The following is a 12407-nucleotide window of genomic DNA, read 5'->3' as shown; positions in this document are numbered from 1 at the left end:
CAAGTAACGAGTAAAGTAACAAAGTAACTTGCATTATTTATTTGAAAATGTAAAAGTAATGTGTTTTCCCATTTATTGACCTACAGTACACCTCTCCTGAACATGATGGTTATTGTAGATCTAGACTAAATGTGAGCAGGCATTTATATCTCACTGGCACAAAAACAGATTCAGTATTTCTCAAAATGAATAAAAACAGTGAAATGCAAACTCAGAATTTTACGCAAACCTGCAATAAATAAATGTTAAATGAAACATATACTTTATGCATTTAATCTCACTTGATTAACCTGTCTTTGTTGCTGACATTCAATGATCCTATTCAACCAGACTGATAAGCAAAATTGACTTGGATAAACATCAAATTTTTTATTGCTAAATTAAGAGTGTTGTTCTTCTTCTCCTGCATCCTATTCTTATGCAATCCAGAATGGCAGCACTGCTGAAAGGTTTGTTTTGAGCTGCGCCCTCTACTGTTCAGGCGTGAATTTGCATTTCCTTCAGCCTGAGCTTATTCATTTCACTTTTAGTGTAAAAGGGCCTTTACATTAGGGTGACCACCATCAAGCAAACCAAATGTGGGACGATTACTAAGTTTGTGTGGGACGTTACCAACACTAAAACATAATCTGAAACTGTTAAATAATGTCTATCTAACTTAATAAAAAACATTTGCATTCTGCTTTTCAGCTGATAAAAATACTAAATGTTCTTTAGTCCCTTCCAGAAAACACCATTACATCACAATAAATGACTTTATTTTACATTAATTCAACATCACTGAGGCCAAAGGCAGCAGGCATCATGCATATAACTATTTTTGAAACAGTTCTGACCAAGTCCAACTAAAATCCAACAGAATAAATAATGAAAAAAATTAAATATAAAGCAACATGAAATTTGTTCATTGACAGTCTTATATATTAAGAATATATTAAACCAAAAACGTTCATATTTTTTAGAAAGGATGTGAATTAAAACAACCACGGCAGACAACAAGTTGATAAAATCTGTTAAATATGAATTTTAATTTACCGAATTATCCATTTGTTTTCTGACAGGGAACACATGGAACGAATCACCGCTCCACATTTTGATTGACAGCCGTCACGACCTACTAGTGACCGTGTTTATTCCTTTCTTTTCAACCATTGGCTAGGATTTAAAGGGACACTGTGGAGAAATTGTGTTTTTGTCAAACAGCGACCCCTAGAGTCGCTGTGGAATACTTGCACTGTCGTAAATACCCCTTTTCTCAGAAAAAACTTTTCTCAGATCGGATAGCTATCAGATTTATCAAAACGATTCTATTTATACCTGGTCACATAAATGTGTTTTTGCGAAACAGATTTAAATCCGATCTTCAATTCTCGCGCTATATGCAGATTTAATGGAGTGCACGTCACCGAAAGCAACAGATATGAGCTGCATTTTATTGATCATCAGCTAAAATTTCAAAATCAAAGACTGCAATAAGAGAGAGCAGCAGCAACAGCCCTGGTAAGATCATTTTGTTTCTTTACTTTTAATGATGATGATGATTGTGTGTTAAGCATCTGCGACTTACTTTCACTTTGATTTGCGATAGTTTGCACGTTGGCTTGATGATCTGATGCTCAGCTTCTCATCTGCGGTGATACGTGTTCCAGCGCGTCGTCATATCTGGCAATAACATATAGCCTATAACACGCTCTCACACGGTTTTTTTATTATTTATTTTTTAGCATTTTTGGGAGGAGTACAATTTACATATGTGGTTTAAACAACCAGATGCATTTACACTTGTTCACTTTCGTCTGGAATGCGTCTCAGACCTCCTCCTGAAGTGGTTTGAGCGTCTTGAATGCGTTTCAGAGGGCATTTACACCTGTTTTTTTCACGATCGGATAGCTATCCGATCTGAGAAAACGCATGAAGTGGTCAGGTCTAAACACAACAGCCCCCATGACAAAAACATACGCACGAAAGCCGAAAACAAACGCTGGTTGGCCTCTCACGTCCATAGACAGTATATAAACGCTCACGTCCGAATTTGAGGAAGTGGTGGGGGAAGTGACGTATGCCGTAAAGCAGTCGAATTTTGTAGTTCTTTTTGTGCTCTGGTTACTACCCGAACCCCGAAGTTACATAGTGCCAGTAAAAGCGATACAGACCCCGTCAGGCTATGGCAGACGTGTCATTCAACCTATTGTAAGTCGATGTACCATCACAAGGGTCTTGGAAATATATTATGAAGGTTGAAAAGTTACACGGTGTGGCTTTAAAAAACGGCTGTTGTATTTGTACTTCTGTTAAATATAGGTGAAAAACTACGCCGCAAAAAGAATAAATAAAATGCTTTCTTAAAAAGGCAAAAGAACGCATGCATGTTTTCTTAATATGATAATTAAAAACCAACAGACTGATGAAAATGTGGGACATTTTCTCAATATGCGGTGTGCGGGTCAAGGGGTGAAAATGCTGTGCGGTACAACGCAAAGCGGGACGGGTGGTCACCCTACTTTACATTTGCCAATAATGTTTTTTAATATAAAAAAACAACAAGCTCAGCCCATCCCAGGTGAGAAAAAGTAACACAAAAGTAATGTAATGTGATACTTTGCATAAAAAGTAACACGATTAGTTACTTTTTTAGGGATTAGCACAATATTGTAATGCATTATTTTTAAACATAAATTTCTCTAGCACTGAATGCAATGTATTTTATTTATAAATATATTTAAATATTTTACTGTGAATAAACTTTCAAATGTATGTTTTTGCAAGCAAAAACTGAATTACTATATAATTTACAGTAAAAAAAAAATTCAGTATCTCTTAAACATATTTTACTAAATAATTTCTCTTAAGAAATTATATTATTCTGCAAGCACTTTAGAATACATTTTTTTAATCCATTTTAGAATTTTTATTGACTAAAGCAAAATTTAAAACCCTTCTATGCAGTAGGTTTTTAAATTGTTCTTTTACAGTTTTTTAACTTGTTACTCACCATGAAGATAGCCAAGGAAGCTGACATGGTGTTAAAGCACTAACCAACCAACCAACCAACCAGCTGTTATTTAGTTAATGTTTATTGCATTATTTTAGTGTCTCGTGTGTTGCACTGACTGATGGTGTTTTTGTCTTTGATTGCATGACACTGTGAACATTTATACACATTTTCTATGAATCTGATCTGATGAATCTGTTTTACCACCTGTATTATTATGGTGATTAAACACAGTTGCAGTTTTTATCCGTTTTAACAGGATATTTTTTAGAGTGAGATGTAAAATTACTTCTAAAAACTGACTTCAGAAAAAAATAGAATAAAAAAACAGTTGATGTACAGTGTATATATATACTCTACATTAGCTATTGTCTAATTTTATTATATTCCATCAAATTCCATATATATTCCATCCATATATTTAGGATGAATATGATGAGAAATGTTTGAGTTCATATTCAGATATCTTGAGATTGCAGATTTTGTTATCTTGGCTGATCTGAACACAGCAAGCATTAGCAAACTCATATTAAACTGTATAATAAAAATATATATATTTTTTTTATATATCCATACATGGAGATACACTGATGTAATAAGTGATTCGAGCAGTCTTTCAGAGACCCTCTCTTTGACGAAAGCTAATGGTCACCAGAATGTTTGTACCAGGTGTCAACAGTAATGTATCTCAGCTGATCACTTTAACACCAGATGTTAAAGCATGTGTAAACAGGACCTGATGTGTTAAACGTTTCCAGTGCTTCTTCGTCACTCATTTCAAACTATGAGTGTCACACTAAACAGCCTCTCACTTTCAATAGTTACAATGACATATGGCCTGAAAACTCACATTTCCCCAACAGCGGTATCGTATGAATAATTGGGTGCTTAATAAGAGACTATGAACTTAATTAGCAATTTGACTGAAGTGCCTAATGAATTGTGAATAATCTGTAATGTCAGAAGAGAAACCAGGCTGATTGTCTGCGGTATTAGACTGTTCATCTAATAACTGCTCGTTTATTTTAAAGATAGGGACTACATCAAAATTAAAAGATCAAATTAATTCTAGATCTGCTCATTTGCTGTTAAGCCTTTTTTTTTTAACATGCGCAAAAGAGAAACCGTGATCTAATCTCTTTTCCACATTTTTAATGCATTGTAAACACGTAATTATGTGCATAATGGCGTAATTGGTGGTTAAAATATAGCAATTTCACTCCATTTGAAGCAAGTGATGTCAGCCCTGTGCAGTCCTGAATTGCCAGGCGCTAGATCAGTGTCGGAGGGTGTCAGGTTAAAGGATTATGCGTTTTATTCCGGATAGATGGAGAGGGTCCCGTACACCATGGAGTGTGTTCCTCCTGGCTCAACAGCTTGGAAGAAGATGATACAGTGCCGTGCTTTGTCAGAGGGTAAAGCGTTCATACACTTCTCAAATATGTCCACTGAGGGTAGTTTTCTTGTGGATTTGATTGAATCAAAGGATGTATTTTGTGTTTCAGGGCCCCAACATTCCGTATGCCAAAAGACAGCCAGGTTCCGTGTATTCTGATCGGCCCAGGCACTGGAATTGCTCCATTCAGAAGCTTCTGGCAGCAGAGACTGTATGATGTTGAAAATAAGGGTAGGCTTTTGATTGCTTCGAAGTCTAAATTGTGCTTCTAAATGTACAGATCTGATAAAGAAAAGCATCTTTTGTTTGAATGATTTGTTAATTTGTTATTTAATACATTTATAGGTGTTCTAATTTTTGTAGAACATTTATTTATTTTTGTCATTTGTTTTAATTGCTTGAATACAAACTCAGAATTAAATTTCTTTATTAATTTTTGCTTTTTATTTATTATTTTGTTTTGTGTATATATAATTTTTTTGAACATAATTTTAAATATAATAATAATAAGATAATAATCAATATAAATAAATAAATAATATATATATATATATATATATATATATATATATATATATATATATATATATATATATATATATATATATATATATATACACTCACCTAAAGGATTATTAGGAACACCTGTTCAATTTCTCATTAATGCAATTATCTAATCAACCAATCACATGTCAGTTGCTTCAGTGCATTTAGGGGTGTGGTCCTGGTCAAGACAATCTCCTGAACTCCAAACTGAATGTCAGAATGGGAAAGAAAGGTGATTTAAGCAATTTTGAGCGTGGCATGGTTGTTGGTGCCAGACGGGCCGGTCTGAGTATTTCACAATCTGCTCAGTTACTGGGATTTTCACGCACAACCATTTCTAGGGTTTACAAAGAATGGTGTGAAAAGGGAAAAACATCCAGTATGCGGCAGTCCTGTGGGTGAAAATGCCTTGTTGATGCTAGAGGTCAGAGGAGAATGGGCCGACTGATTCAAGCTGATAGAAGAGCAACTTTGACTGAAATAACCACTCGTTACAACCGAGGTATGCAGCAAAGCATTTGTGAAGCCACAACAAGCACAACCTTGAGGCGGATGGGCTACAACAGCAGAAGACCCCACCGGGTACCACTCATCTCCACTACAAATAGGAAAAAGAGGCTACAATTTGCACGAGCTCACCAAAATTGGACAGTTGAAGACTGGAAAAATGTTGCCTGGTCTGATGAGTCTCGATTTCTGTTGAGACATTCAGATGGTAGAGTCAGAATTTGGCGTAAACAGAATGAGAACATGGATCCATCATGCCTTGTTACCACTGTGCAGGCTGGTGGTGGTGGTGTAATGGTGTGGGGGATGTTTTCTTGGCACACTTTAGGCCCCTTAGTGCCAATTGGGCATCGTTTAAATGCCACGGCCTACCTGAGCATTGTTTCTGACCATGTCCATCCCTTTATGACCACCATGTACCCATCCTCTGATGGCTACTTCCAGCAGGATAATGCACCATGTCACAAAGCTCGAATCATTTCAAATTGGTTTCTTGAACATGACAATGAGTTCACTGTACTAAAATGGCCCCCACAGTCACCAGATCTCAACCCAATAGAGCATCTTTGGGATGTGGTGGAACGGGAGCTTCGTGCCCTGGATGTGCATCCCACAAATCTCCATCAACTGCAAGATGCTATCCTATCAATATGGGCCAACATTTCTAAAGAATGCTTTCAGCACCTTGTTGAATCAATGCCACATAGAATTAAGGCAGTTCTGAAGGCGAAAGGGGGTCAAACACAGTATTAGTATGGTGTTCCTAATAATCCTTTAGGTGAGGGGATATATATATATATATATATATATATATATATATATATATATATATATATATATATATATATATATATATATATATATATATATATATATATATATATATATATATATAATTTTTTTTTTTATTAATTTATTGATAATTTTAGGATACATTGATAATTTGCATGCAATTAATGTAATTATGTATGATTAATATACTTTGGCATTTGTCATTGAGTTAAAACTTAATTTTGGCATCTTTAAATTCACCAGGAATCAAGGCATGTCCCATGATCTTGGTTTTCGGTTGTCGGCAGTCACAGATTGACCACATTTACAAGGAAGAGACCATCCAGGCGAAGAACAAGGAAGTGTTTAAAGAGCTTTTCACCGCATACTCCAGAGAGCCTGGGAGACCAAAGGTTAGAATATGATGCCTTGGCAAATATCACTGCGGATATTTCAAATCCATTTATACTCCAGCATTAGTGAAGGTTTAGCTAGATTGCCCATGTGAATCATAGAGATTAATGTGAAAATGAAAATGGACCTTTTGGAAAAAAAAGTCTCAGATTTTTCCTTTTTTTTAATTCAGTGAGCAAAGCAAAGGCTTTCTGACTGATCAGATAACAGTGGAATAAATGACTCGCCCTCATGTTGTTCCAAACCCGTAAGACTTTCGTTCATCTTCGCAAAACAAATGAAGATCTTTTTGATGAAATCTTGAGAGATTTCTGTCCCTCCATTGACAGCTACACAACGACCACTTTGATGCCTCAAAAAGTTCATAAAGAGACTGTAAAACTAATCCATACGAATTGAGCGGTTTAGTCCAAATTTTCTGAAGAGACTCGATCGCTTTATATGATGAACAGATTTAATTTAGTCTTTTATTCACATATAAACATTCATCAACTCACACATCAGTTGTGGTAAACAGAAGCTCAAGCATGTTCACTTGACGTGCGAGAACCAGTGAGGTTCATTCTCGTGTTACGCATCACGTTTGAGCTTCAGCAAGAACCAATGAGGTTCATTCTCGTGTTACGCATGTCAAGCAGATTAGGTTGAGCTTCTGTTTATGTTTGCTGATCAATATATAATAATATGATAATCTGTTCATCGAAAAAGCGACAGTCTCACTAAAATTAGGTTTACAATCTCTGAAGCATCAAAGTGAGAGTTGTGTAGCTGTCAATGGAGGGACAGAAAGCTCTCAGATTTTATCAAAAAGATGTGTTTCGAAGATGAACGAAAGTCTTACGGGTTTGGAACGACATGAGGGTGAGCAATTAATGACAGAATTTACATTTTTGTGTGAACTAGCCCTTTAAAGTCGACTAGTCTGTGCAACCCCTGGTTCATAGATGTCTTTTTAATCCCTTACCTCTTACTTCATATTCTTTTCTCAGAAATATGTCCAGGATGTGCTTCGCGAGCAGCTGTCTGAAACAGTGTACAAGTATCTGAGAGAAGAAGGAGGACATATCTACGTCTGCGGGGACGTCACCATGGCTGGAGACGTACTGAAAACAGTCCAGCAGATCTTCAAACTGCACGGAAACATGACCCTGGAGGACGCCGGCTTCTATATCAGCAAACTAAGGGTTAGATCGCACTTTTATATTCACACTATAGTTAATGGTGCTATTCAGCCATTTATTTAAAACTGACCTTTTGTTTGCAAAGGTAAATCAAGTACAAGGTCATCTGAAAAGTTCCACTTACTTTTTCAAACTGTGTTCTCCTCTTTCTTGTTGAAGGATGAGAATCGATACCACGAGGACATTTTCGGCGTGACCCTGCGCACTTACGAGGTCACCAACCGTCTAAGGTCGGAGTCTATTGCTTTCATCGAAGAGAGCAAGAAAGACACAGATGAGTAAGTCCTGTTTGCTTATTCTCTATCCGTCCTCGTCTCTCCTTGAGTTGCCTTTGGGGTTATCCATGCTTGTAGGAGGACCTTGTGTTGTGTAGATTACTGTAGATACTGCCTCTGGACCAGCATCACTGAATGCCAGCGGTAACCATAGAGACGGAGGCTGAGAAGAGGCTGCAGAGTAACAGGATTAGTGAGAAGAGAGTGGCTGTGCTATTCTCTGTTTGTGCTCTTACAGATAAGAGCTTGTTCATCGCACACTTGCCCTGAGAGCGGAGGGAGGGAGAAGTGCTTTAACCGTAGCGCGCTTAACTGGCCTTTTCACTGCATGGCCACCGTAGTTCCTGTGAGAGGTGTCGCTTATTTTGATGTTTTATGATGAAAGTCCTTGAGTTGGAGGACGAGAGGTACCTTACAATCTCTCGCCATGTGTCATCTAGTGCGCAAAACTGGATGAATTAATATATCACGACATAATTAAATATGATCATGGAACGTTGCAATTAATGCATCCAAATATTAAATGTGAATGTGATTTAATGAAGCATGAAAGGTGTTTATTATTCAAATCACTTTCATCAAATGCAGATTAATTAATCAAATTAATCACAATTACAGGCCACATTTTATGTAAAATGAAAAAAAGAAGAAAGTTTCTTCTGCATTTATTTGATCAAATACAGCAAAAACAGTAATGTTGTGAAATATTATTAAAATTTAAAATAACAGTTTTCTATTTGAATACATTTTAAAATACTATTTATTCCTGTGATCAAAGCTGAATTTTCAGCATCATTACTCCAGTCTTCAGTGTCACATGATCCTTCAGAAATCATTCTAATATGCTGATTTTATGCTCAAGAAACATTTATTATCAATGTTAAAAACTTTTTTTTAATTATTTGTAAGAACGTAAAAGTCACTTTTGATCAATTCATTGCATATTTGCTGAATAAAAGTATGTATTTCTTTCTTTCAATGAAAAAAAAAAATCTTAGTGACCACAATTTTTTGAACTGTAGTGTACATCATGAATTTCACACACTCAATAATGCACTCAATAACTAAAAATACAGTGAATTGTGAGCATAAATAAGTTGTGGAATACATTTATGTGTTTATGCAAATATTTAATTGCAGCATAATGCATTTAATTATTATTAATAAAAAATATAAATTAGATTTTGTGATTGATATATATACTGTATGCATACCCTCCCCTTTTTCTCTCTCTTTTTTGAAATCTTTATTTTCTTTCTCTTACAGGGTGTTTTGCTCATAGTCTCACTATCAGTCCATATCGCTGGTTTTTGCTCATACTCAGCCAACCAGATGCATGATGGGACACCAAGATTGAGTCGGGAAAACTGTGCCAAGTTTGTCTTTAAAAAAAAAAAGGGTTATTTTTTTTCTTTTCTTTTAAATGGAATATTTCATTTTCTTTGCTAGGTCTTGTTTGATGTGCTTCTCTATGATCAAAATCTGCATTAATACAACTACCTTTCACTTGAATTTCTGAATGCACTTTTTTGTGTGTCGTTATGCTTTGTCCTCAATAATGGGCTGCGCGCACTTAGACATGGCCTGCCTTTTAAACGTGTAAGCAAGATCAGTGGCTTTCCTGATGTACAAACATGCGTAGATATTGACTTTACCATTCAGAGATGGGAAGTATTTGGTTTGATTAGTGAGTCTTGAGGTTATTGCGCACATTACGATCTGTTTTCATCAAAGACCAAGTCTCTGTCCATGCTAAAAAGAGAGGTTGTGCTAGCATTTACTAAGGGTGAGTCATCTTTAAAAGAGCCAAACACAGATCAAGAGATACCCAGTTCGCTTTCGACTGTGGGGAAAGAGTTAATATACGCCAGCATGTCAGCTGTGTAGCAGATGAGTTAGAAAACCATGCTTTATATATTATCACTTTATTATATTACACCGGAACAAGGACACCTTAAGATATCATCACTTGTAAATGACACGCACTGCTAATTGACTGCACACTGGTTACTGTGCATCTGAACGTGCTAAAGCAGTTCGTTATAAACGTTTGTCTTGTTAACAACTAACCCTCAATTATGAAATTAAATATAATGACATTTAAGGAAAAAAAGAGTGGGTATTTTTTGTTTCTTGATACACTAAAAACATCTCGCTTTTGAAATTAATGATTGTGGATTTAAAGAAAACGGGTTGGATTTTAAGCTCAATAAAACTAAGATGAGGCCACTTTAAATATCATTCAATATGCATTTAAATCAAGCTAAGTGTAAGAAAAGATTTCTGGAGTTTTAAAAATCTCTCTAGGCTGGGCTTTTATGAAACGTCCTTGAAGCTCTGATCTTCAGTATAAAGGTGGAATTGACAAAAAAGAAAGAGGTGATGCACCTGTTTTGTATTATTATACTTCTATATCCCCTTTTCCTTGCTTCTCTGAGACATGGCTGTGATGACCCTTCTCTTTGAATCTAACTGAGACCTGGATTTCTTCTTTAGATTTAAGATCAACCGTTGTAGTTGTAGTTTCATATTAAAGGGTAAACGCTTGTAACAGAGAGCAAAAAATCAGTGCCGCGCATAGTTCTTTTTTTCTTTTCTTTTTTTTTGCATGCAATGCCTTTTTGATGGCTTTAAAAGGACGGGTTTCTGGAGATGAATCCTTTAAGCTTCTGATATGTATGTTCGGTTAGATCCTTGCTCGTTTTGGATTTGCTTGGAAAGCTTTGGGTTATGAGTGGCCTCTGGCATGAAAAATATTATATGAGGTAATTTGATTTCAAGGGGCTTTCTGTTGTCTTTCTGTAGGAGAATATTCTTGTTCTATGTATGCTGTTAACACTGAATGTTTCCTTCCCCGCATTTGGGTTTTGCACCGTTTAAACTCTGTGATTATAAAAAGTCTGGCAAAAAAGAAACACACACATGCATATATTAAAGGGTGCAGTAAATATCTAAATATATATGACAATTTTTTAAGAATGTATTTTGATTATGGGTTTTGATTTGGTTTTGTCCCTCTGAGTTGCTTGTAATATATTATGTGAATATATGAGGTCTAATCTTTACTTGGTTTGGGGGAACCTGAAGCATTATTCTGAATGCATGATGTTACCGTCTTGTTTTTCTCTTATCCTGCACTGTCTGTTTAACTGTTGTGATCGCGCCCTTCCTCTGTGACTGGACGGTGAAGAAGCTTACGGGATTTTGTTTACTGTTTTTGTGTTTGTTCTTTGCTGCTGCTAAAAGAAACTGTTCCGATCAATTTCCGCTGTGAATCTTCTATTGTGGAACTTTGAACATTGAAACATTTGCCATTTTAATGCATATACTGCAAGAACTTTGCATCTACTTAATAATAAAAAACATTTGTATGTCAAAACTTGAAGTTCTTTGCTGTTTTTTTCTAAAGTTCATTTGAGAAAATTGTAATGGAGAAAAGAATATGTGACAATTTGAGTTTAGGAGATTATGGTGTGTCATGTAAAGAGAAAAATGTAATGTATTAATCGCTTTTTTGTTGACAATGTGTGAATGGCCTGTAACAAAACTTAAACAAATCCTTCCTTGACTTCCTATGTTGTCTATGTAAGCCTGTCGACTGATTTTTATTAAAAGGACTCGGGACATTTTTGCTGGGAAAATCAAAAGGATGTGACGTTACGTGCGCTCCAGAGAGCCTATTCCTTATGACACATGAAATGAATGCTTATACAATGTTCAGGATAATGGCGAAAGAGCTATTCTGTACTGTAATGTCAATATACCCTACAAAAAAAGGGATTAATTAGAACTATAGTCTCACATAGCCAGATCTATGTAGTCTTTAGTTTCAAACATACTTTACATAACTAATTTTAATTGACCTCATCTGTCGACATGATGCCAGTGTGAATCCACAAATGTATCCACATTGCTACGATCAGATGCTTTCTTAACTGCTGCTTTCTCACCACTGTCATTGTTGTATATTTATTTTGTTATTGAGAGGAAAGCTTATACATAATCGCTCTAGGCGTCGGGATTGTTCATTAACAGTATATTGCTGCAAAGGTATTTTCAACTTTTTACTTCTAAGCGAAGAACAAAATAGGACTGTTTCGAAAGTTTGATGCACAGACCCAGACTTAAAAATATCAAGGGGGATCTGGAGGAAAAGTGAAGGAGGAAGAGCACAGTTAGAGGTTAGGGCCGAGGCGAATGAATAAAGAGGCGCAGGATTTTTTCGCTTAAGCTGGCCTTACATCAGCCTTCAAGTTTTAAATAATTTGAAGTCCCACTGCAGTCAATTTTATCCCTTAAATCTCAGAGGTGGCGCCCCACCAAAT

At 35.9% G+C, this 12407-nt stretch overlaps 1 protein-coding gene across 1 annotated transcript in view; it reads left to right on the top strand.

Moving 5' to 3' along the window:
- nos1 (nitric oxide synthase 1 (neuronal)) overlaps nt 1–11461 on the top strand; it is a 68139-nt gene extending 56678 nt beyond the window's left edge. Inside the window, exons 24-29 of the mRNA XM_084113589.1 lie at nt 4320–4407; nt 4498–4619; nt 6477–6625; nt 7616–7810; nt 7967–8085; nt 9349–11461. Of these exons, the coding sequence (XP_083969715.1) occupies nt 4320–4407; nt 4498–4619; nt 6477–6625; nt 7616–7810; nt 7967–8085; nt 9349–9364 (689 nt within the window). The 3' untranslated portion in view covers nt 9365–11461. The remainder of the gene's footprint in view (nt 1–4319; nt 4408–4497; nt 4620–6476; nt 6626–7615; nt 7811–7966; nt 8086–9348) is intronic.
- Nucleotides 11462–12407: the final 946 nt, after the last annotated feature.

The sequence above is a fragment of the Abramis brama genome (genome assembly GCF_963993115.1).
Source record: "Abramis brama genome assembly, chromosome: 5".
Lineage (NCBI taxonomy): Eukaryota > Metazoa > Chordata > Actinopteri > Cypriniformes > Leuciscidae > Abramis > Abramis brama.
Note: the sequence above shows the minus strand (reverse complement) of the source record. Positions and strands in the feature narration are given on the sequence as shown.